The 26,626-nt window shown below is 45.4% G+C and overlaps 1 protein-coding gene across 1 annotated transcript; it reads left to right on the top strand.

Annotated features, from left to right (window-relative positions):
• Positions 1 to 26,194, top strand: PtA15_14A317 (uncharacterized protein; the record flags this gene model as incomplete). The annotated part of the gene is made up of 7 exons (XM_053163020.1): positions 1 to 432; positions 25,232 to 25,272; positions 25,357 to 25,564; positions 25,625 to 25,714; positions 25,803 to 25,912; positions 25,985 to 26,066; positions 26,165 to 26,194. The coding sequence occupies 7 exons, from the start codon at positions 1 to 3 to the stop codon at positions 26,192 to 26,194; spliced, it is 993 nt and encodes a 330-aa protein (XP_053026988.1).
• Positions 26,195 to 26,626: the final 432 nt, after the last annotated feature.

Raw genomic sequence — 26,626 nt, 5'->3', positions numbered from 1 at the left:
ATGTACTTTTCAGCCGATCCTTCAAACAACCCCACCAAAGCTTCAATGGATATCACCCAGCTAAGGGCCTTCACCGCCAACGGCGATCTCGCGCTCAATCCGAGCCCAATGGAACGCCAGTTGCTCCGAGGATTCGAGCCATCCGAGCTGCGGAGCTACAACGCCGCAGTTGAGAAGTTCATGGAGTACCAACGCGCCACCTCGTCGGTCCCTTTCCGGCTTCCGGCGTCGGTCGATGACATCGAGGGGTTCGTCTTCTGGGCCGGTCGGGTTTACGGCGTCCGGAAGCCCCAGGAAGTGTCCTCGAAGACTTTGGCAGAGTTCCTCTCTGGAATCCAGGCATGGCACCAATATCACAACGTGGTATACCCGCGCATGCTACGGGTTGAAGTCATGCTACGAGCGTCCAAGAAGATGGACAAAGAGATCGAAGTGAAGCCCCAAAAGACTCCAATCACTCTGTCCCACCTGATCTCCCTAGCTTCCACTCTTTCTGGACAAGGCCCCAAGGACGCCGCGATTTTTGATCTAGCCCTCGTCGCTTTCTGGGGTATAATGCGACTGTCGGAAGTGACCTATGAACGCTCACAGGGACGAATCAATCGGCACTCCTCCTTGCTGACCACCGACGTCGCCTTCTCCGAAGACCAAGCTGAGGTGCGGGCCATTCTCAGCTTACGTGGCCCCAAGACCTGCGATCCCGGGATGGACGAAGAGCTCGAACTGCGTGCGATAAACAACATGTTGTGTCCGGTTGCCGCGCTCAGACGCCGGCTAAACGAGGCCAGGATGGCCGGGCGGAGAGCCACTTCTCTGTTTGGCTACTTTATCGACGGCACACGACACCACCTCACCAAGGACGAGGTGAGAGAACGGCTCGAGGAAGTCTGGTCGCCCGGCGGCTTCACCGCCCCCGTCGGACACTCCTTGCGGGTCGGCGGCGCCTCGTTGCGCGTCGCGCTTGGCGCTCCCCTCGAGGAGATCTGCGACCTCGGCCGATGGATTGCCCGATCCCACGAGCGCTACATCCAGCCATACTCGCCGGCCGAGACAGCCGAAGCCAAAGAACTCCTCCGCCAGATGTGTGTGGCGTGGAACCGCTAGGGATGAAAATCAGGTTCTTACATAGTAATGCAAACTGGACTGTCTGTCCCTCCAGAAATCTGGTGATCCCGCCATGTTGAGCCGGAGAGAGTGGGCTGGGTCCCCACCCCTTGAGCATTCATTTCTACTTGGGCAAGGGCCCCTTTTGGTGAGGATGAACCTCATGTGAGACAAGGGCTCCCCTCCGCAGAGAGGGTGGAGCCCATAAGGCATATCGAGCATAAGCCCCTCCTCCCATCCCGTTGAGGGAGCTCATGCGTCCCAGCGGTCCGCTGGGACACCTTATGCATGCATACACAAATGTACAGCAGTCTCAAAGAAGGATGGTAGAGGGTTCACAGATTTTCTCCACCCAGCCAAACCTTGCTCTTAAAGCGGATACATTATGACATCCTAATGCTGAAACTCCCAGTAGTCTGATATCCAAAATGCAAACCCATAACCAAATAACTAGTGCTAGTAGCCTAGCTCCTAGGGATCCAGTTTTGGTGAAGAAAGGGATCCCAGAAATCATATCAAACCAGTGATTTGAGGGTGGAGTTTCCTCGTCACATGTGCCGGACGCCGTCAAGGGGAGCACCAAAGAGGAAATGGAGGGGATTTGCCAGTATGGTTATCGGCGCCACCCCCCATGGCGCGCCTCGGTGCGCCCGCCCCGCACACACGCCCTTTTTCCTGCAAATGGGGGTTGGTGTGCACCCAGGAAGACTAATTTTACAAGAAAGAGTGTCACATAGTTCAAAAATGCATTGAAACCAGTCCCAGGGCCATCAATGATGGGATCTGAATCACTGATGGCCCTTCACAGTATTGAACTCGTGTGGAAAAGGCAAAGGGTGACTCCAAGGCTTGTTGAAGAGTCCCCAGTCAATGACTCTTGCTTGTTATGTACTTGACTGGTGGCCTTCAAGAGTCTTGACAGTTGACTCACGAGCTCATTCGTCTATTCAAAAAGCGGAATCTGCTTTACTTTTCTGCCAACTAGAAACTTACCTGCTGCACCTGATTGTTCAAAGCCATCAGCCTCCCTTAGGTCAAAATGGGCTGGCTTCCTGATGCGCAATCTCCAAAAAGAGCAGTCAAGAAGACAACAAGCTAAGGGTACATATTGCAACAAAGTTGAACTGATCTGCTTAATGTTTTGTCTTTTCTTTATGAAAATACTTGAAAAGTTCTGTTTATAAGCTTAAACTATTATTTATGCCTGCTTACCGGGAGCACAGCGGGAGGTGGGCCTAGTCCAGGGCGTGCCAATGATGGAGACGACTCACCGCGCCAGAGCGGCGAGTGGCACAGGCGGCTAGGCGCGGAGACCCGCAAGGCGACTCGTGGACTGCACAGCAGCAGCAGCCGCAGGCTGGTCCTAGCCTGGTTGGTCAAGGACCAACCGGCTTAGAGCACCCGCAAACCCACCCGTATCACTTGGTGATCCGAGTCAGCATCCGGCACATACATTCTGGGGAAACTTCTAGAATCACACATCCAAAGTGCCATCCAGTGGATGCTTGCTGCAGCACAAGAGCTGGACATCCGCAGAATGTCTGAAAGTACAGCCATTTTAGAAAAGCTTGTGGGCTTGTGTGGCTGAAAATGATTTCTGCATTTCAGCCACAGGCCTGTGCAAATTCACTGTACAGGCAGTTGAAACCCCTTCAGGCGGCTGGGTCAGATCGAGGAGGGTGCCGGGCCGGCCACAGGGGCAGGGGGGATGTGCGGCAAAGGGTTGGCTTGACATAAAATCACTCCAGGATTCCAATGGTGCAACCCGCAAGGCCCCAAAGTTAAAAATGGGATGGGTTGATTTTACAAGGTAAAAGGCCTTGTAAAATTACACATTGAGGGGGTGATGTGTAATTTTACAAGGAGTTTTCCAAATTTTGACCTTGTAATAGGAGGGTTCACAATTGGATTTCACCAGAAATTTTTAATTGTCCCACCAGATATGCTGCGCACACAAGATTGAAATTAAGATAAATATAGGCCACCATAAAAATTTACAGTTGGCTCACCTATGGAAACACACTGATACCCAGGTCTCATGACCTGATGGCCGGGCTTGACCGGTGTGGTGAGATCAATCAACCATCAACAACATCAAGATAGTATAGTTTTAAATTATAAAGTACATCATAAACTACATATTAAATACATCAAGTACAAATACTTTACATTAAATCTTTTCTCTCAGATTTCACGTCTTTTTATCACCCAGAAAACCTGTAATAGTCCACTCAGCAGGAATCAATGACGCCACAAATTAGCACAGTAAAACATCAGTTTCACACAAAGATTCATACTCATACTAGGCGCACAGCCACTTCTGCTTTTTTTGTTTTCACACAGATTTCCCCTCAAAGATTTACATTTCACATGTTGTTAAATCTCATCTTAGACGTGATTATGTTTCCCAAAGTAGTCATTTTATTTCAAATTACATTAATTTCTTTTCACACTACATTAATTTCTTTTTCACACCATGTTATCATATTTCACACTACATACATTATTGCACATCACCAAAACCACTCTCAGACAAGTTTTCATCTATAAAAGGAGGCCTTCCTTGCCCCTTCCTGTTTCCTTTTTCCCCATGCTTGCACTAAATAGTAATATTAAGAAATTACTTACGCATTCATCACTTTATTATAGTTAGATCATCATAGTTAAGAATTAGATCATAAATTTAGAAATTGATAAATATAACTTGTCCTTGATAACAAACTCAATCACGTCAAATTATAAAATCTCTCTTTATGCGCACAAAACCTGGTTCCTAGGTTCTGAAATAGCTAGATAATAGAATAATTCAGTAGATTGCGCCACACTAAATTCTTAGTGTAAAATTCTTCCAGAGTTTACTTAAGGAAGGCAACCCTTCAAGAACCTTATAGCTCAAACTTACCTAGTTTTGCTATCTTCCCTTCCAAGCTCAGATCACGCCTTGAGTAGAAGTTCCACACCGGCCATCACTGGCCATCAATATATACAGTCACTGGACAGATACATTGGTACCCCCCAAAAGCTCATTCTAGAAGGCCAACCCACAAACTTGAAGTCATGATGATTCAAGAATGAGTGTGTAAAATGACTTCAGAAGAATGAATATAACAAAATAAAAAGTATTTGGAACATCACAAAATCTACAAAATTGCTTGCATTAAATGACAATTTTGGAAAATCTTCAATACCATTCCAAAAAAATAATGGATAATCAGAATCAATAGATTGAAATGTGAAATGAATGATAATAAATGAAAAAATGAAGTCCAACATCCATTCTGAAATTTTGTGGGCAGTGAAAACACATCAACCACTGGATTATGTTGGCTGTAGAGCAGTTTTGTACTTTTTGATGAGTTTTCACTGCCCACAAAATATCATAATGGATTTTGGACTTCATTTTTCATTTATTATCATTCATTTCACATGTCAATCTATTGATTCTGATTATCCATTATTTTTTTGGAATGGTATTGAAGATTTTCCAAAATTGTCATTTAATGCAAGCAATTTTGTAGATTTTGTGATGTTCCAAATACTTTTTATTTTGTTATATTCATTCTTCTGAAGTCATTTTACACACTCATTCTTGAATCATCATGACTTCAAGTTTGTGGGTTGGCCTTCTAGAATGAGCTTTTGGGGCACCAGGGGAGATATGTTCCCACTCCCCAGGGAGTGCCTCACCGTAACTTTTTTCCATAACTGTGCTGGAGGCCTTTGGTAAAGCAATATTGAATAGGTATGAACAAGACTGGAAGTCAGCGTGGAAATCAGTTGGAAATCATCCTGAAATAAACCATAAATTGCCAAAAAATCATCCAGAACTCATCTATAATTCATCCAGAACTCATCCAGAATATAGTCCTTTCTTGGCTCCATGACCAGTGTGTCCTTTCCATGGAGATGTGAAAGACCCAGCCTGTGATTTTTTCCCCCTCATGTACTCGCGTACATCAGGGGGACAATTGGTGTCTCAAAACAAATTTTTTACTTTTCATGTGGTTGTGAAAAGCCCATCCTGTGATATTTCCACCTCAATGTACGCGCGTACATCAGGGTGACTATTAGCAAAGTGCAAAAAGGTTAACTTGCATGTGCACATGTGAATTTTGAAAAGCAAAAAAATACAAAATTCACTAGATCATTTTTGTAAGGAGGACAGGATATATGGCCAAAGTGAATTGGCACCACAATCCAACCTTGACTTAACTCAGACTTTCACCCTATTAAAACAGTTTTTTGTCATTTTTATCAGCCAAATTCAAATTAATTCCCACATTTCCAAGAAAATGGGTTTCAATTTCAATGACTGCAACATTACCACATTCCAAAAATCTAAACCCAATAATACCAAGTCAACTTTTTGTTTAATTTTGTAAATCAGGGCATATAATGTGAATTACAAGAAACCCATTTTTTTGGAGGAATTACTTTTGAGAATGGGAATTTTGCTTTGCTATCCTTAAAAATCAGTAGACAGGAGCAATTGATGAGTTGGAATTTGGTGAAATATCATTTCATCATATTTCTTCCTACAGTTGTACATAGAAAACAAAAGAATTCTACACAAAATTGTGTTGACTTCCAAATCAATTGTGACTGAATTTTCACTAACTTCTCCATCCAATTTACTATTTTGGGGATGAGTTAATAATCCACATCAGGCTCACATCCAACCAAAACTCACATAAAATTCAGCTCTGGCACTCCCTGGGGAGTGGGAACATATCTCCCCTGGTGGGGATACCAATGTTTCTGTCCAGTGACTGTACATACACCTCACCACCATGGTCATCCAGTTGATACACTCCATTCCATGGCTGGTCACCACCGGCCATTGATTGGAGTACACACCAGAGATACACACTGCATGACTAACCCAGTCATTGAGTAGATACATCACTCCATAACCAACCCAGTCATCAAGTAGATACATACACACATCACTCAATGACCAGGACCGGGCCATCAAGTGGATAAACATCACTCAATTACCAGATAGTTCATTGAGTGGATACACATCACTCAATGACCTGGTCCGGTCATTGAGTGATGCGTATCCACTTGATGACCCGGTCCCGACCATTTAGAGACGGCAAACAGGTACTTGTTGCCAGGTACCCAGTACCCGTTTGGTCCTACAGGCACCCGCCGGTGGGTGACGGGTGCGGGTGCGGGTGTACAGAATTCTGGTGGGGAGGACGGCGGGTACCCGCCAGTCAGCCAGTCATTGAAGAGGATACCTCTTGATGACCAACTGACTGGTCATCAAAGAGGATACAACCTCTTGGTGATGGACTGACCGGTCATCAAAGAGGATTAAACCTCTCAATGACCGGCTGTCTGTTCATTGAAGAGGCTGCACTCTTGATGATTGACTGACTGGTCATCAAAGAGGATAAACTCTTGATGACCGGTCAGCCGGCCATCAAAGAGGATAAAACCTCTTGATGACCGGTCAGCCGGCCATCAAAGAGGATAAAACCTCTTGATGACCGGTCAGCCAGCCATCAAAGAGGATAAAATCTCTTGATGACCAGTCAGCCGGCCATCAAAGAGGATAAAACCTCTTGATGACCGGTCAGCCGGCCATCAAAGAGGATAAAATCTCTTGATGACCGGTCAGCCGGCCATCAAAGAGGATAAAACCTCTTGATGACCGGCTGACCAATCATCAAAGAGGATAAAACCTCTTGATGACCGGCTGACTAATCATCAAAGAGGATAGAACCACTCAATGACCGGCTGACCGGTCATTGAAGAGGACAGCCGGCAATCGAAGAGGATAAAATCTCTTGATGACCGGTCAGCCGTTCATTGGAGGTGCTACAACCTCTCAATGACCGGTCAGCCGGCTGTCAAAGGTGATACCCGGGTACCCGGGTAACTCCCCCTCTGCACCGGGTACCTCCCATGGAGGGTGCCGGGTGAGGGTGCGGGTGCGGGTGTGAGGAATTTGTGAAAAAATAGGGGGTTACCCGCACCCACCACAGGTACCCAGGTGCCATATTCCATCTCTACTACCATTGAGTGATGTATATCAACTCAATTACCGGACTGGTTCATTGAGTGATGTGTACCCACTCAATGATCCGGTCTGGTCATTGAGTGATGTGTATCCACTCAATGACCTGGTCAAGTCATTGAGTGATGTGTATGTATCAACTCAATGACTGGACCCAGTTCTAAGTCACCAAGTGTAGTGAGCTGGGTTTTCAATCATGTGTATCCACTTGATGATGGTTGGTCATCAAGTGGAGTGGGAGTGGAGTTGTATCCACTTGATAGCCAGGTCAGTCATTGAGTGGTTTGTGTCAACGGTGCAACAAATCCAATACATGTATTGTATATGCATATATGTTGTATTGGATTTCTTGGCAAATACAAAATGACTTAGTGTATTTGTATTGTATTTCCCCCCCCCCCCCCCCCCCCAATACAATACAATACAATACAGTCCAAATAAAATGTATTGACCAAGCCAATCCAAAAGACATTACATATGAGGGGGGCAATACAAAATGCAAAAATACAGCCTATTGTATTGGATGAGCAATACAATACAAATACAATGTATATGCAATACAATATGATGCAATACAGGGGAATACAAATACATGTATTGGATTTGTTGCAGTGTTGTTTGTGTATCCCCTTGTATTCCAATTGATGATTGACCATTCATCAGAAGGGGTGCACCACCAGCAGCGGTGGGCAGATAGGTTATCCATTTGGATAACTCTGCCTGTAACATAACTTTTTCAGTTACGTTACCCCCCAGTTATCAATAACTGGTGACGGGGTTACGGTATCCAATTTTTAAAATTGGATAAAGAGGTTTAAGTTACAATACCTGTTAAGGCAATTGATATTATGTTACATTATTGTGGTGTTCAAGAAAGTGTACATAGCCTTATAGCTGGCAATGGCAGGCTTGATGTTTTTGCTAAGAGGTTAAGAGGCGAAACTAAAGGATTTATTTCAGTGAGATGACAAAGAGAGAAAACAGAAGAAAACTGAAATAGAAACTACCTAAAGGACCGCGAGGTTGAGCACAAGACAACACAGGAGAAAAACAATAAAACAAAACAAACAAACAAACAAGGCCAAGAGACTAAGGAAAAGTGAGTCAGTAAAGATGAAACAAACACAAAGAGAAACAAGAAAGATAAGAGAGAGAACCAGTTACCACCACTCTTGGTCCAAGATGCAGGTGACCTTGTGTCAACGGACACTTGAGACTGATGATTATAGTCGCTGTCGTTCGCTGGTGTGTATTGGACGCTGGTGGTTCCGCACGAGATGAGGAAGGTTCAGGGATGGCTGAGTTCTTCCAAGATAACGATACTCCGCAGCTAGCTTTGAGCTGCGGTGGCGTTGGCCACAGTTGAGATTGAGATTCTGACACACCCACTTGCTCATTGCCGAACAGGCAATGAGCACAGAAGCTGAAGGCCCTGTAGGGCTCTTTTAATTGAGACCTTACCGACGGCTTTGGTGAGAAAGTCGGCCAACATCATGTGTGAAGGCACATATTTGATTGTAATTGCCTTGATCTTGATCTCCCGAAGAATGAAATGATGCCGCAGATGCATATTTTTGGTCTTGTAGTTGGAGTGATTGCTGAGATCTTTTGCCAGTGCGATAGCGCCTTGGTTGTCATCAAAGATCTTCGTTGGCCCCGGAATTTTGATGATGAAGATTTTCTTCAGAAGCCTTTTAATCCAAATAATCTCCTTGGTGATGTCGCCAAGAGACTTTTACTCTGCTTCTGTGGAGGACAAGGATAGAGTTGGCTGTTTTTTAGATTTCCAAGAAATTATGTTGCCATTCAGCAACACAAGATTGCCAGACACAGATCGACAAGATTCCGGACACGGCGCCCAGTCGGCGTCCGCATAGCCTACTAATTCATTCTGATTGGTAGTTGGTTTGATCAACTTGAGGCCGATATCCCTGGTCCCCTTCAAATAGCGAAAAACTTGAACGTCGGCTTCCCAATGAAGCGTCCCTGGATTATTGAGGTACTGCAATAGTGAACTGACGGCAAACGTAATATCAGGCCGCGTTGTTACACTTGTTGTGACACTGTCTTAGAGCTCGACTGCGACACCTGTCACAGCTATTGTACATAGCCTATATATGTCTTTCCGCTCACATTCTGATGAAAAGTATTGGTTCCTCGAGCTCACTCTCCAACAGGTTATGAGCCTCTCGCTGGAGTAGCTCAAAAAATCTCTTTCAAAAACAAAACCACCCGCAGCCGGCCTGAGGACAAGATATCATCAATCAGTAGTTTCCTTTTAGAAACAAGCATCATCAATCACCCCTCATTGTAGTCATCCCTGACGAGTCACCGTAGTCCGCCGGTGAGCCCATCTCTCCTACACACCCTTGAACTGTTTTTTTTCCTTTTTTCTTTCAACTCTTCATCAACAATCTCAACATAAAAATAACTAAACAAAATATAAAACCAAAATAAATCAAACGAACAAAACAAAACAAAAAAATCTTCTTTTTTCTCTTCCGATTATCCGACCAAACTTGACCTTGGAAGAGTTGGTTCACAGTAAATCCTACTCTTGTCCGGTTACACTCACAGGTAGATTCTTAGTTTACCAATCTTCAAGCGAGCTTGTGGTGAATATCCTGCAGATATTTGCGTTGGGCTGATCACCCATAGCTATGACGCCGCTGCGAGAAAAGTAAACTAAGATTAAACCTAGTGAGAAGACCCAGCAAGAGCGGTTTGGCTCCACTCAACCTTGGAACGCCTACGCCGACCGTGGACAACTTTCCCCTTTTTTTTTTTTTTCTCTCTCTACCTCAACCCAACCTGCTATTTTTTATTTTCCCCGATTGGTCGAACCCTTGACAAGCAAACTCAAGATGTCAGACAACAAACCACCCTCCGGACGCCTGTACCCAAAACCTCGCCTTGGCGCGATACCTGGCCTACGGACTGTTGACCGCACGACACCCAAAAACCCAACAATGCGAAGCGTTCTAGGTCCCCAACTCACGTCGAACGATTTCTTCACCAAGAGACTTGGTCGCATTCCCTCGAACACCTCACGCGACGAAGGACCACTGTCGCCGGCCGCGGACAAAGGCAAAGGTCGAGACATCTCAGACAACATGCCCGAGGAGACAACCTTCAGACCCAGGTTGACCGGCCGAGTTCTTGGATCATCCTTGACCAACTGGCGCCGAACCAAACCACCTCCACACCTGGAAGAAGCCACAACAACAGCGCCGGCTCCCCATCCACAACAGCCAGAATCAGCAGACTTCGCCAGCCTTGTGGCGGAAATGCGATTTCAGCGTGAGCTTGATTTAGCTCGTCTGCAAGAGGACCGGGCCCGGCGCGAGGAGGATTGTGCTTGTCGTTTGGCCGATGAAGAAAACTCACAAAAACGAAGAGGACTCAACGAGGACAACAAGATCTCAGCTATTATCAATGCGGCAATCAACAAACTTGACTCCGAAGATCTTCTCAAACCGGACGGGTCTAATGTACGCCGTTGGGAAGACGCCCTTCGTTTGACAGCTTTCGAACGGTTCCATAATCAGCATTTCTTCACCCCTACCGAAGACACAATTCCGGATCCATACCATGAGAAGATAGCTCGCGGTTTCATACATTCATCTGTGCACGCTGATCTCTCCTACAATCTTGTGGATTTCAACAGTTCAGCGGAGGTGTACAAACACCTCGTATCAAAATTCAGGATTGTGAACCGGGCAAAACAGATTCACACGTGGGAACTACTGAAGAAAATCTCTCTGACCGACTACACTAGCTCCGCAGAGGCAATCTCGGCAGTTGATCGATGTGTGAGAACCTTTTGCAAACAAGGCGTGGAACTGACCTGGGACACTATCATCAGCTTCATCTTCCAAGGCAATCTCAGAGATCACCTCGGCCCCACTGTTGACCAAAAGGTTGACCTATTCATGGAAACTCACGATTTCGAGTTACCAACCTCTGGGGACATACTCAGATTCTGGTAGGCTGCGCGCGCGGAGCATCAACTTTCATCCAAGACGAGCCGATTGGACTCAAGCGCTTTGAAAATCTCTCTAGCTAGCGGAATTGAATCTAGCGCCTCAAAAATTGTTTCAGGTATCGATTCAGGACCCGTTTCAGGATCTCAAGACGAAGTTGATGTGTCGGCAATGGCGCTGAGCAAACCGCCGAGCTGTTACATCTGTAAGAAAATCGGTCACATCTCCCCAAACTGCCCCTCCAGTTGAAAGAACAACACAAACCCCAGACCAATTCCCCAACGCCCTGGAAGTCAGATTACGTTCCCTCCCTGCTCAATCACTTACAATTTCAACAAAATACCCTACATCAAGCCAATCCAACCTGAATCTAGAGCTGCTACAACGTTGCGAGCCCCTGGCCCACCTCAACCCAGAGCCAACACCCAGAAACAACCTCAGAAGCCCGTTGAAGCAAGACAGATGAACCCGGACCTTTTTGCCGAAGAAATCGCGGACGCAGAATACGTTTTTGAGGGCAAGGAGCTTTTGGCAGAACCATCCGGCCAACGGTTCAACTTGAGGGAAATGATTCTTCAACGCGACGGCCAAGAGGCAATCTGGGACTCAGGGGCATCTGACAATGTAACAGGTGACAGGTACGCCTTACACGACTTCACCACGCTCAGTCAGCCCATTGCTGTCAAAGTGGCGACTGACTCTGCATGTGACTACATTACAGGCATGGGTACCTTGAAATTTGTTGGGACGAGCGGGGCGACCATCGTAGTTAAGCGGGTCTACTACTGTGAGCGTGCTCGCTTGACTCTGTTGTCCTTAGCCGCATTCAAGAAATCTAATGCTCTCTTTGCGGTAAACGGGAACTTTGACTCAATCGATCTGATTACAAAGACTGGATGTGTTCTCTTACGCAGCACATTCAATCCGTGCAACAACACCTGGCCCCTCCCTATTCCTATCAGAGCTGCCATTCCACCCACCTCAACCTGTCTTTCCTCTTCTGCGTGTAATGAATTTTCACACTCAATTGATGCCAATACAATCTTCAAGTCACCAAACCTAGTAGAGCACAGTCAGTTTACTTGGAACCCTGAAGAACTGACCAGTGATGAGAAAACACTGCTTTTCTGGCACAGGTTGTTTGGACACGCAAGCTTAAGGAAAATCAGAAGGTTAGTTAAGCTACAATTAGGATACGGGCTACCAAAGAAGATGCCGGCGGGATCCATCAAGTGCCCCGTTTGTTCTATTTGCAAGGCTACTAGGACATCCGCGCTGGGACCAACAAAGCGGTGTATTGCGCGACTCTCTGTTGTATGTGTAGACCTAATGGGTCCCTTTGACACACCAACTGTGACAGGAGGAAAGTATGCGCTCACTGTCCGTGATGTTTTCACTTCTTACAGTGAAGTACGCATACTCAAGAACAAGAGTGAAGCCGCAGAAATGCTTATGCAGATCATAACTCAATGGGAGACGCAGGTGGGAACAAAAGTCAAGATTCTACGCTCAGATAATGGTGGTGAATTTGATTCGAAGGCTTTCGGCAAATACCTCACCAAAAAAGGCATTGTGGCGGAGCGCTCTTTGCCTTACCATCACTTCCAGAACGGCGCTGCCAAACGTTACAACAGAACAGTATCAGACATGGGCAGAAGTATCTTGTACAACAGCGAACTGGGCAGGGAATTCTGGGGGTACGCCTTTCAGTGGGCAGCGTGGACTCTGAACAGGATACCCAACCGCGTCACTGGAGACAAGACACCGTATGAATTCTTTTTTGGCGATAAACCTCAGCTGGACCGCACACGTGTCTTTGGGTCCCGCGCATACATTTTGGTTGCTCCTGAGAAAAGGAAGAAGTTAGACGACAGGGCCATTGAGGGTTTAGTCGTCGGTCATCTCCCGGAATCAAAGGGATGGACTTTCTGGTTGCCAATGTCTAAGAAACTTATATCGTCTACCTGGGCTGATTTTGGGAGAAACGCACTACCATCTGAGAAGTCATCTGAACCTCTAGACGACAAACTACGCAACCCAATTACGAAGGCAATATCTAACGATCACATCCCAGAGGCTAACAAACTGGTCCTTAATGATTTCAGTCAAGAGAAGCTGGTTGAGTTACAAGAAAATATGGTTGACAAATGCCAGGAGAATTGTGTTGACGAATCTGAGACTACACCTTCCACTTTCAAAGCAGCAATGCGATCCCCGGAAGCGGAACATTGGAAGAAAGCTATTAACACAGAACTGGACAATCTAAAGCGCAAGAACGTCTGGAGTGTGCGAAAAATCCCGAAGAACCGGCGGAGGTTAGGAGCACAATGGGTCTTTGCCAGAAAGAAAAACCCTGATGGTTCCATCAAATACAAAGCTCGATATGTTGCAAAAGGATTCAGTCAGAAAGAAGGTACGGATTTTGCACATACCTTCTCCCCGACTGCTACATTCACATCGATGAGGATTCTACTAGCTATAGCAGCCAAAAACAACTGGCCGATATACAACTTTGACTTCGTTGCTGCCTACCTGAATGCCCCAATTGATGAGGAAGTGTGGGTCCAAGCCCCAGAAGGTCTAGATGTCGAAATCAATGAGGCATGCCTCCTACGCCGCGCGCTGTACGGGACAAAACAGGCGGCTCGATGTTGGTGGAAACACCTGAGCAGCACACTGGCTAACCTTGGCTACGTCTTGAGCTATTACGACTCCAGCGTCTACACACTCAGTCACAAGGAGGACCGCTCCATCATCTGGGTGCACGTAGACGACGGAATCGTCACCGGATCATTGGATGCCGCTCTGAAACTACTTGAAAGTCAACTAAAAGGGAGTCTAGAAATCAAGTGGAACAAAGGCCTAACTAGTATGGTGGGCGTGAAGATCACTAGAAGCGCCGCTGGTTTTGAACTGACCCAACCACACCTCATCAAGAAAATCCTCAAAGAACACTGGGACGGCGTAACAGTAAATCAATCCCTGTTACCTGAGGGTTTCACGGCAAACACAGACACAACAGTCGCGGGTATCAACAGCTCACTCTTCCTGTCAACAATAGGAAGCCTCAGTTATGTGGCGGTGGGCTCGCGGCCAGACATTGCATACAGTGTAAACTACCTTGCACGTTTCTCCAGCCACCCATCCCAAATACACTGGAGGGGATTGCGGCATTTGCTTGGATATCTTGCGGAGACAAAGACCACTCCTCTCAGGATCCATCCTAACAATTCTGATGATAGCCTGGTCGAATGTTTTGTGGACGCGAATTGGGGAGGGGCAAACTCTAGGTCAACTTACGGAGTCATGATGCACCTCTACGGTGCGCCGGTGATGTGGGTATCACGCAGGTTGGTCACGGTAGCCAGCTCAACCTGCCAAGCTGAATACATGGCGCTTGGACATGCTACAAGGCATGCGCTATGGATACGGAATCTTCTGAGCAACATAATAGGTGTTAATTTCCCAGTAACAATCTTTTGTGACAATCAGTCAGCGGTAAAGATTGGGTGCGAGGACGCGTCCAATAAGCGAACCCATCACATAGAGCGCGAATTTTACATCACCAATCAGGCGATGTACGAGAAGAAGACAAACATCAAATGGATCCCGGGTTGTGAGCAGATTGCAGACATTCTCACAAAAGCTCTAGGAAAATCGGCACATTTTAAATGCGGCGCAATAATCCAAGGTTTTAACAATTAACTGTCTCACATATCTAAAAAAAAAAATTCTGTTCCTTCCTTTTCTTTCTTCTTACTTCAGTACTGGTTTCTTGTCGAGGGGGGGGGATGTTGTGACACTGTCTTAGAGCTCAACTGCGACGCCTGTCACAGCTATTGTACATAGCCTATATATGTCTTTCTGCTCACATTCTGATGAAAAGTATTGGTTCCTCGAGCTCACTCTCCAACAACACTTAGATAATTGAGAGCCCCCATAAGAGATCAATAGTTGTTCCCAGACTCAAGGTGAGCAATCCTTTCCGCATTAGAAGCCTGAACGAGATGACCACCAGGTTTCATTGGAGTGGACGCCGGAAACAGGTGTGAGAGTACAAACCGTTCCAGCTGCGAATTGATGTAGTGCCTTTGCAACAGTGTTACCGCGCCTGGCTCCTGAGCAACGTTCATTCCTAGAAGGAGGCTGGATTCTCCCAAATCCTTGATTTGAAATTTTGATTTTACCTCTCTCTTGAATACTTCCGGATCCTTGCTAAAGATAGCAAGATCATCCACATGCAGGTACAAGAATTTGCCTTTCCGCCAAAAAACACAAGGTTCCGCATCACATCGCCGAAACCCAATCTGGAACAGCCACGTAGTTAATGTATGATGCCACGCGTTTGGAGCTTGCTTCAGACCGTACATTGCCTCTTCAGCTTTAAAACATGATTCGGAGGAACAGCAACGCCGGAGGGGGGATTAAGGTACAAGTCTTCCTTGAGCGGCGCATTGAGAAACGCACTCTTGATGTCTATTTGATGGAACAAGAGATTGTGCTTTAGTGCAAAGATGATAAGCATTCTGAGCGAGACCATCTTCCCCGTTGGCGCGTAGGTATCAAAATAATCCAGTCCTTTGACCTGTTGAAAGCCTTGTGCGCAGAGGCGCGCTTTGAACTCCACAGGAATATTGAGATGGTCCTTCTTAACCTTGAAGACCCAGGTGCAATTGATTTGTTTTTGGTCATCGTCCTTCTTCACGACAATCCACACTTCATGGTCATTCATGTTAGTGATTTCTTTCTCAATAGCCCGCTTCCACAGAGTTGAATTTGGAGAATTAATAGCCTGCACATATGACGTTGGAGTATCATCTTCAACATTTTCTGCAAGATACACAAGGATGGCATTGCCTTGCCGGTTGACTGATAGGATGTTATCCGCGGATATAGCGCTGCTGATGTCTCTAGGGGCTTTTTCTACCGAGTTCTGATTACTAAAACCTATAAGATTGCTGTTGTCGACAGATGGCACCACCAGTTCCAATTGAAATTTCAGGTTTGGATTGAATTTTTTGGGTTTGGATTGAATTTGCAATACATCCGTTGAGTGAGAATTGGACGTTGTTTTCAGTATATCTTCCTGATCAGCAGAGTCTTCCGAGAGATCAAACAGTTCCTCCTCGGATTCCAGCGGTTGATCTTTTAATCCCGGAAACACTGTCTCATCAAATTTCACATTCCAAACCCAAAATATTTTTCCAGAACCCAGTTGGTAGACATGATACAATGAGAAATCATTCTTGTACCCCAACATGATTCCTCTTTCAGCAGTCGGCAGAAGCTTGAAGGTACGTCTCTCCTTTGGAATCAAGGAATAGGTCGAACAACCAAACGGTCAAAGGACATCCAGGTTCGCAGATTGGCCTGTCCAAACAGTGTACGGAATCACAAAGTTCCTTGTTGACGAGGGGCTTAGATTGGAGAGCTGAGTAGCAGTTTTGACTGCTTCTGCCCAGAAAGACCTGGGTAAGCGCAACTGGACCAGGAGGCATCTGGCTTTGACGAGGATTGTTTGATTTGTTCTCTCAGCCAAACCATTATTTTGTGGATTGTATGCCGGAGAAATATGATGTGTGAGACCATCGGTCAGACAGAGATTTTTAAATGACTTGTTGACAAATTCGCCCCCGCCATCAGACAGGATAAATTTGAGCTTGGCTCCGGTTTGTGACTCCGCAAGAGATCAAAATTCCAGGAATTTTTCGAAGGGTTTGTCTTTGGATCGCAGGAATTTAACCGATTTGAACCCGCTGTATTGATCAACCAGCGTCAAGAAATACAGATGTCCAGCTATTGAGCGTGTTGAGAAGGGTCCAACTCAATCCAGATGTAATACCTCCAAGACCCTTGTGGCTTCCTTGAACTTGCTGTCAAAGGGTAACGACTTGAACTTGCATATCTTGCATACCTCACACTCTGCAGTAGTGGACTCAGGTACAAGGATCTTCTGATACCTTGGATTAGGATGACCTAGGCGCACGTGCCAGTCTGGTGAGACTGGGCTTGAGAGATAGCAAGAATGAGACTGAATTGCATCAAAATGAGAAGTAGGAAGCTCTAAGAGATTATTCTTGACAGAGCCTTCAATATTGAAAACACCATCTATCACTACCTCCACGCCATCGTTGTCTGTCTTGTTCATTATCAGGTTCTTTTCAAAAAGCCGAGGAACTGAGAAGAGACATTGAATCAGATCAGGGACCAACAGGACGTTATCAAGAGTGAGTTTTTGACCACTCTGATTGACTAAGGTAGCGGACCCGATTGCCTTGGCATGGAGAAAGTTTAGATGTCCGCCTGTTGCGATTCAGATGTTTGTGTCAGAGAAGTGCACAAACACATTGGGATCATTGACCATGTGATGTGTTGCTCTGGTGTCCATTACAATGGGTTTAGCCGGCGCTTCAACCAGGAACGCAGAGACTTTGGATTGATGGCCGTCATTGACTTCGACAAGTTGGGTAGCTGGAGTTGCAAGCTTAGTGGGAGGAGCTGGAGTACCCCACAATGCCGGGCGCATATTCGGGTGCAACTGGTAACAGTGCGCCTTGTCATGAGAGGTGGCCGCCGGGTTGTGCTTACCGGGATCACATTTGATTTTCGGAGGTGGTCTCCGGCCTTTTCCTTTTCCTCCCTTGGACGACTCATGCATTAGAGCGGATGCAGCACCTTCTTCAACTGGCATGGACGTTGGCTTGATGATTGGTTTAGTCTGTCTTGATGCGGTCAGGTGAACCATTTCTTGGAGCTTGGCGAGTACAGCGGTTGGGTTTTCGCATATGACCTTGTTCATAATGATATTATCGACCAGGTGATAAAGATCCTCCAACAGTTTGGCCAGAATTGAGAAGCTCAGGATGTCATCAGGGACACCTAGGCTGACCATGCGGATCTTGTTGAGCATTTTTCTCATGTCCGCGATGAAGTCGGATAAGACACCGCGATACTCGTATCGCATGAAGCGGAGCCAGACACGACCTTTGTTATTTACGGAGGCAGAGGCGTATCGAGTGTTGATGCTGGACCAGATGCTGAAGGGAGACTCGGCGATTTCTGGAGTTATCACTGTTTCAAACACAGGCTCGCTGATGTGGCTCATGAGAATGTGTACCACTTCGGCGTGCTTGGTCGCTACTTGCGCTGCCGCTGCTCCTGCTAGGTCGACGGGTGGCTCGAGGACATACTTGAGAAAACTCTTATGGCGAAGAAAGGCCTTCATCCGCATTGACCACTGGAGAAAATTGGTCTCCGTGAGAACGGGAATGTTGGTCTTTGCCGGGTTGCTGTCATTGTCTGCCATCGAGGTCCTTTAGATGTTTCGTCGCTGCGAGACTGTAAATCTAAGAGGTTAAGAGGCGAAACTAAAGGATTTATTTCAGTGAGATGACAAAGAGAGAAAACAGAAGAAAACTGAAATAGAAACTACCTAAAGGACCGCGAGGTTGAGCACAAGACAACACAGGAGAAAAACAATAAAACAAAACAAACAAACAAACAAGGCCAAGAGACTAAGGAAAAGTGAGTCAGTAAAGATGAAACAAACACAAAGAGAAACAAGAAAGATAAGAGAGAGAACCAGTTACCACCACTCTTGGTCCAAGATGCAGGTGACCTCGTGTCAACGGACAATTGAGACTGATGATTATAGTCGCTGTCGTTCGCTGGTGTGTATCGGACGCTGGTGGTTCCGGACGAGATGAGGAAGGTTCAGGGATGGCTGAGTTCTTCCAAGATAACAATACTCCGCAGCTAGCTTTGAGCTGTGGCGGCGTTGGCCACAGTCGAGATTGAGATTCTGACATTTGCTACCCAGGCGCCCGCGCGCAGAGGTCGCGTGTTCGAATCCTTGTGCCAACCCCGCTGGAACTGCAGGCCAAGCTGCAGTTACATGTAACGTAACACTGAGAATTATTTTACAGGTAATGAATTTGTCTCAAAGTTACGTTCCTCTCAGAAAAAAAATGTAAAAAACCAAATAGTTACACTACGTTACAGGGCCTACAAAAATAGGTACAATATCAAAATCTGAAAATAAAAATAAAAATAACAAAAAAAGGTTATGTTATTGGAAAGGGGCTCTGTAACGTATAGTAACGTATCTGCCTACTGCTGCCGCTGGTGTGTGGAGTTTATCAACTGGATTGTCTAAATTTTTATGGTCCATGTTGGATGAACAGAATTGGTTTACCATTTCTGGTGGTGATTTGATCCCCTAAAGGAGGACCAGCAAGAAATTTCTTAATGCTCCACCAGAAAGTTTTTATCCAATTTTGAACCTGTCAGCCTTAGAGTCAATACAGTTGACCTAAAACTGCCTTCTATCTCCATTTTATACCTAAATATTTTTATATCTTTAAAAACTTAAGATTTAAGGTGGTTTTGACTTCATATTCTGATTCCTCATACAATTTTGACCTTAGTGTCCACTGAAAACTTTCCAATATCTCTGCTCCTTCATAGAGTTTGTGGTTTGTGACACGCATGCGCAGCAGCATTGTGTAGGCGCGCCTGAGCGCTCCAAACCACATGTACATGTGTGATTATGTCATCCAACTTTGAAATGTCCAAAGTCAGGATACCCCATGGAGCTGGAGGAACCACATACTTCAGCACACCAGAACCACACCCCAGATAACCCCAGGATCACCACCAAAGAGATTACAACACTCTCAGTATACCTACTGTCACATGTGCCTAGGATATTGACAGTAAGTAAACTCTTTCACTGAACCTTGATTATCTCAGAGGTAAAAATCTGTGTCTCCTTGATTGCTCCCTCTCCCTGCTATCTTTTGCTCTTCTTTGATCACAGGTCTGCACCTATCTTGACCTAGGCTCATTACCAAAGGATCTTCATACTCTTATCCTTCTTTTTCTGTGGTTTTTCTAAGAAAAAAACCACATAGGTTTCCCTTTAAAGAACCTTGACTATCTACAGAGAATTCTAATGATTAGACTTGTCTAATTCAGAGGCCTTCCACGTTTCCTTGGTGAAAAGAGGCTGTTGCACTCTCTAGCACAGCTTGGCAGCACTCCCTTAAGGAGGTAGCATTGCCAGTGGAAGATAGTACCCACCAGAATTATGATTGAAACTCTGCTTATCTTCTCTCAGATCTTCTTCTCTTTCTTTCTTTTTCTCTCTAATATTTGCAATTTCTTTATCCAAATAAATCCAAATGTTGCCCCCCTCATTTCCTTGTGTCCTGCTGTCACTATGGAGACTCAGGCTCACAGAACCCCCCTAATGAAAGTCCTTTTAAATTTACATCTTACATTTTCCATTTGCAGTTTCACAAGGTATCTTTTTGCAAGGGGTGAACTTGTAAGAAAATGAGCTTGCAAAATTACACATTTTTAGAAAAAAAATTGAATTTTACAAGGCAAATCTTGAAAGAGTAAAACACCTTGCAAAACTCACCTTTCAAAAATCAATAACAGTGGTTACAACAGTGGGTAGTTATGTTTCCAATAACAGTAACGCAACAGTAACGTAACAATTTTTCAGCTGTTATTGTTACCGTTATTTGTAACGGCAGTGCGTTACGGTACTGCTGCAAGATGCCAGAAAAATATTGATGTTTGTTACGTTACTGGCGCCTGCGGAGCGCCAGATAACGCCTGATAACGGCCAATTTTGGCCCGTTACGCGTTATCTGGTGGATAATGCGCAGTAACAACCTGAAAAAAGAGCCCATTACGTTACGCGCAAGGCCTGCAAAGACCTCGTTACAAATAACGTAACGGGCAGCTGCGGGTAATGAGGGTAGTTATGTTACCCAAATTACGTGAATAATGTAATGTAACGTAACTACCCATTGCTGGTGGTTACCCAGGTTAAATTTACAAGGTTTCAAAAAAAAATTACAAGGTAATTTCTCCCCCGCCCCTTCCATTTTTTTTGGAAAAACAACTTCCTCAAACTGCCCAATGTGCCTACATGAGGGGGTTTCAAATTTGGCCAGGTGCAACTTGCATGCACTTTTGCAATTCAGTGTTCAAGTCAGATCTTGAACACAGAGTATCAAAAGCACATGCAAGTCACATTGTACTTGGCTCCTGAAGCCTTCCTGATTTGTTTTTGCCAGTTGGTGTCAAAGAAAAGTCTTGAAACCAGCTTGCAAAAGTCCATGAAATTTGGAACCAACCAACTTTGAATTCCCCTATCAACTGGGTTACTTAGGGCCTTAAAGGTGATTTTTTCCTCATAGGTTGTGTCAGCTGGCTACTATGGCAGAGCCACCGTGACATAAAAATATACAAATAAAATATGAAAAGTAGTTTTACATATGAAAGAGACATTATTACTCTTACATATGTAAAACTACGCAAAAAACATTAAAAACACTTATAAATAATTAATTACTTAGCTTTGTGTAATTAATAAGTAAAATATTATGAAAGATTCTGATTCTACGGGTAAAATAACCTAGGGTACCTCACTTACATGTACCCTTAATTATTATCCCTTCCTTGTGTAAACTAACTTCAAAGTTTACGCAAGTGCATCACGCCCCGCGTGGATGCACTTGTATGCACATATATATATAAGTACATATATTTACAACCATTTTCAGTGACGTAACTGAGGTGTTGTGTACAGTTCAAAAGATAGCTTTATTTGTTGCGTGGCGCACCCAAGCCCGCGTGCTTTGTTGCCTAGAGCTCAAGCCCGCGCTCCTAGTGTAAATATATGCATAATGCATAAACTAGCCCGCAACCAAAGCGCTCAGGTTACCAATAAGTAAGAATGGACCAGAATACGCCCCAATAACAATATTACATGTGTTATAGGGCTTGTACACATGTAATTAATCACCAAACAAGATGTAATTACCACGTCATTCAATATAAAAACATTCTAGACTGAAAAGAGCTCTTGCAGCGTGCACAGGAGACACTAGAAAGCGCCCCAGCTTCTCCCAAGCCTCACTACACGTAAATTACAACTGTAGTAAATATGTAGAAGGGGTCAAATGAACTGGAGCAATCAATAAGCGCCTCCAGAACATGTATAAAGCACTGCTTACACGTGTACTAGTACACAGAAGCCAGTTCTAGTACCTTCTGTGGCACATTTTCACGGAAATGAGCGTCACAGAACCCCCAAACCAGCCCCCATGACGTGTAAGGCTCGTGTAAAATCACGCAGAACCTCTGTAAAAGGTCCTTGGCAACCCTTGTATCCAAGCCCCAAGGTTCCACGACCCACAGCGCCTTCTAGCGCAACCAAATTGCCTCAGAATGCGCCCACAAGTGTCCCCATGTCCCCTGGGCGCCCCTGGAGGCCTGCCTAGGCTATATAAAGGGCCCTTTCTCCGCCCAAAAGGAGATTCCCCAGCTTTACATTACCTATTAGAATTTTACCCGCCTTCAACAGCCTCATTAGCCTGTGATTTGCCAGGTAAAATACCTACTTTCGTGATTTTTAGCCCCAATTTCCGCCCTGAAGCTGCCCAGTAACCACCCTGCCCTCAAGATTACCTCCTCTGAGCGCTTCCAACTGCCCAACTTCACGCCTGAAGAACCTCAAGTGCCTCTAGGGTCTTATACTAGTAAGTTTAAGCCCCTTCTCTTGAGATTCTCTGCCATTTCTTTCTGGGATTTAAACCACACCTGTTTACAGGCCCCAGTTCTTCATTCTAGAGGGATTAAACACCCCTGATTTATCAGGCCCCTCTTTAAAATTAATTATATTCATTTTATTACGTCAAATTGGCCCAAATTGGCCCAAATTGCCTTATTCTTACGCCATAATTCCCAACAATTACGTTGGAATTAACCCTTATAACCTTGTCTTAGAGTTTTATAACTCTAATCTTTTGCTTTGCACCACGTGTAGCTAGAAGGATAATATCCTTGGCATCACGTAGGCTGACAGGTTGTAAGAACCATGCACCTTGGGTTTCACAAGACCCAACTCAGGCCACATAGTCCTGCTGCCTCCTCCCCTTCCTAGCAACGGTGGGCCAGCTACGCTAACCGTAGCGTTAGCGTGGCGTAGCGTAGCGGAATTCCGCTAACTTTTAGCGTAGCGTTAGCGGAATTGCGCCTTTCTGCGCTAACGCTACGCGCAAAGGGTGCGCAGCTAATTTAGCTGTTAGCGTAGCGTTAGCGCAGATGCGCGCAATTGCGCTAACGCTACACACGCAGGGCGCAAAAGAGCGCGGGCTACGGTACGCCACAGTGCTTTCAGCTGAAAAAAAGGCCTTTTTTTCCGCTAAAAGCGCTGTAGCGCAGCGTAGCGTAGCGTAGTGACTGTAGCGGCGCGCTAACACTAACATACAATTGGCGCGCTGTTAGCGCCGCTGAAACGTAGCGCAGCGTAGCGGCGCTAACAGCGCGCTAACGCTACTCAAAATGAGCGGGCGCTTTTTGCCGCTACGCTAACGCTAAGTGGCCCTGTAGCGTAGTGTAGCGTAGCGGCCCACCGTTGTTCCTAGCTCAGCAAACCAAACCCCAACTGACTTTCTCTCTGAGCTAGCTGGTGAGCTTTCCAATCTTGTCTCTTTCCCTCTTTATCTTTTATCTAGTTATAGCAAAGAACCAAACCCAACTGACTGTCTCTCTGAGCTAGGCCTATGTAATTCATCCCAACTGTGAGTGTCAGAAATTGCTGAGACCACACCTCCCCTGTTCCATTTTCACTATCCCAGTGAAGAGCACCAGCTCTTACAAAGTTAAATCAAAGGGGTCTTACAACCTTGTGGGACAAAATAAACTGTAAGATCCCAAGTCAGCGGGAGGCACCCAGTTAACGTAGGCACATTGGACAGTTTGAGGAAGTTGTTTTTCTAAATAAATAAAAAACGGAAGGGGTGGGGAAAATGACCTTGTAATTTTTTTTTGAAACCTTGTCCTGGGTAACCGCTGTTATGGATTTTTACAAGGTGAGTTTTGCAAGGTGTTTTGCTATTTCAAGATTTGCCTTGTAAAATTAAGGTCACCCCTTGCAAAAAGATACCTTGTGAAAGTACACATGGAAAATCTGATATGGAAATTACAAGGCCTTTATTGCAAGGGCTTTCATTACAAGGTCAAAATTTGGAAAACTCCTTGGAAAATTACACATCACCCCCTCAATTATGGTGTTCAAAGTTGATTTATGCATGCATAAATCATAAATTCATAAACTGTTCTTTGCAGGGGATTGCGCGGGTTTGATTATGTAATCCCCCTGAAAAAGATTTATGAATTTATGATTTATGCATGCATAAATCAACTTTGAACACCATAGATGTGTAATTTTACAAGGCCTTGTACCTTGTAAAACACACCTTTTAAAATTCACCCCCGTTAAAAACAAAGATGCTGGAGTTTTTCCTATGATTCCATTCCTAGCATAGAGGAGCCATACAGGCTTTGAGGCTGAAATCAGCAGCCCAAAAGTTGGGCCTACCGGAGCCTACCGGAGCGCATAACATTGCTGTATGTCCAACTGACATTCGCGACGACCCGTGGTGTAAGTTCGGAAGTACCCCCGGGCCCCGGCAACTAATGGAGTTCGGGTGCGCGCCGAAGCTTCGGCTGGTGGACCGTCTCCAGTTCGCGCGCGGCTCCCTTCCAGACCAAATCACTTCTGGCTTTTCACGCTCATCCGCATCTTCGTCGCACTATCGCACTCGGTTCTCATAATGCCTGGAAAGGGAAAGCGCAATTCGGCAGCTTCTACCTACAGCTCGAGCAAGAAACGTCGCGAACGCGATCTGAGTCCCTCGAGCGGTAGTCAACAATCTGATAGTAAAACCTCGGCTCGTCAAAAATCGAAGTCTGCGGAAAAATCTAAAAGTAAAAGCAATGGCTCAAAACCGCCTAACGATGCGAACTCTGATGAGGAAGACGAGAAGAAAGACAGCGGGAGTGAAGAGGAAGAAGAAGAGGAATATGAAGTTGAAACAATCAAAAAACACAGAAAAGAAGTAAGTAGCCTTCCTTTTGCTATATTTCTATCGCATGATTTCACCTCTCTCCTTACCCCTTCGGGTCAAACTGATGCAGTCTTAATTCTCAGAGAGGCGAGATTCAATATCTAGTCGGTTGGAAGGGATACAAGTCAGATGATGATACTTGGGAACCAAAGGAAAACTTATCGGGAGCGGTTGAGCTTTTAAAGAAATACCGACTTGCCCATGGTGTGGACGAAATCTCTAAAAGGTAAGTCCCGTTCCAGCGGGCCCACAGTAACTACTATACTTCCTCATGCTTACTCGATTATTCGTACTCGCTTTCCATCCGTAGTGGTCGGAAATCAGACGCATCTGCCAAGTCCGCCAAGAAACCTGCCAAAGCAGCTAATTCGGACCAATCTGATGACGATGACGACCAAAAGAGCCGTAAACGCAAGCGATTGTCTCAAGACAAGATCACCTCAACAATCGCACCCCTTCGAAAGAATGGCACTGGTGGACCTACAAAAGCCGATCGAGACAGTGTCAAAAATCGCAAAGTGAGGTCTGCCCACACTCTATCATCATCTCGTTTTTCTCATACCGTCCCCTCTTTTTAGTCTGTCCGATCGGAGTCAGAGGCCTCTGAAGCGGAGTCAGTCGATGCAGAAGAATGGCATGCCAAACACAAAAAGTTACCGAGTTGGGAGGTAGGTTATTTTGGTTCTGCCGGGCCAGAGACCTGGTGTCTCATCTTCCTTTCGTTCACTAACCATCGTTGGCCCATCTTCCGCATAGGATCTGATTCGCAGCGTTCGAACAATTGAGAAGCCCAGCGTCAATGACGACAATGCCTCGCAAAAATCCCGAGAAAAAGCGGATAACGTCATCAACGTTTGTCTACTATGGTTAGTTTGACAGTTTTGTTCGTCTTTGAAACAGCATCAAGGCTCATATTCTATCCCACCTTTCCACATCAGGAAAAATGGACGTGTTTCATGGGTCTCCAACGAGGTTGCTCGAGATAAGCTCCCCCAAAAAATGCTTGACTTCTATGAAGACGTGAGTTACGATTCCACCCCTTGTTCTGATCTTCATGAGTTGTAGGGGAAGAGGAAAATTGATTGTCACCAACCTTCCTTGTTTTCTATGTGATCTAGCATCTACAATTCTCGACCACTGAGCCATAAGTCGACAACAGCAATTTACGTCCACAGGAGCCCTGTCCCAAGACTATGACAGAAAGCTTTCGAACTGCGTCGGCAAGAAAACCTACTGGTGTTGGTTAGATTGATTGTTTACGGTGAATTTCAAAACAAGGGCATACAACCGTTTTTACTTGGACGGCCTATGTGATGCTGTGATGTTTATTACGTAATCTCTTCATGAATTTTAAAGAAAGTGCTGGATTTGAAGAAAATTTATGTAGCTTTATGATGCGCCACGGGTAGACAGTCTAGTCACGCAGAACCTCCAGTATCAAACCAGTTCACACATCCTCCCCCGCACGAACTTGTGGTCCAGGGCTTCACATTTTGGATGTTTAAATGCAACCACAGGTACGCTTCTAAGTGACAAACAAGCCCATGTGGTCCTCTTTCAGTGCAAAGATTGTCAACTTG

Source organism: Puccinia triticina, chromosome 14A (assembly GCF_026914185.1).
Source record: "Puccinia triticina chromosome 14A, complete sequence".
NCBI lineage: Eukaryota > Fungi > Basidiomycota > Pucciniomycetes > Pucciniales > Pucciniaceae > Puccinia > Puccinia triticina.
The sequence above is the reverse complement of the archived record's forward strand: the minus strand, read 5'-3'. Positions and strand labels throughout refer to the sequence as shown.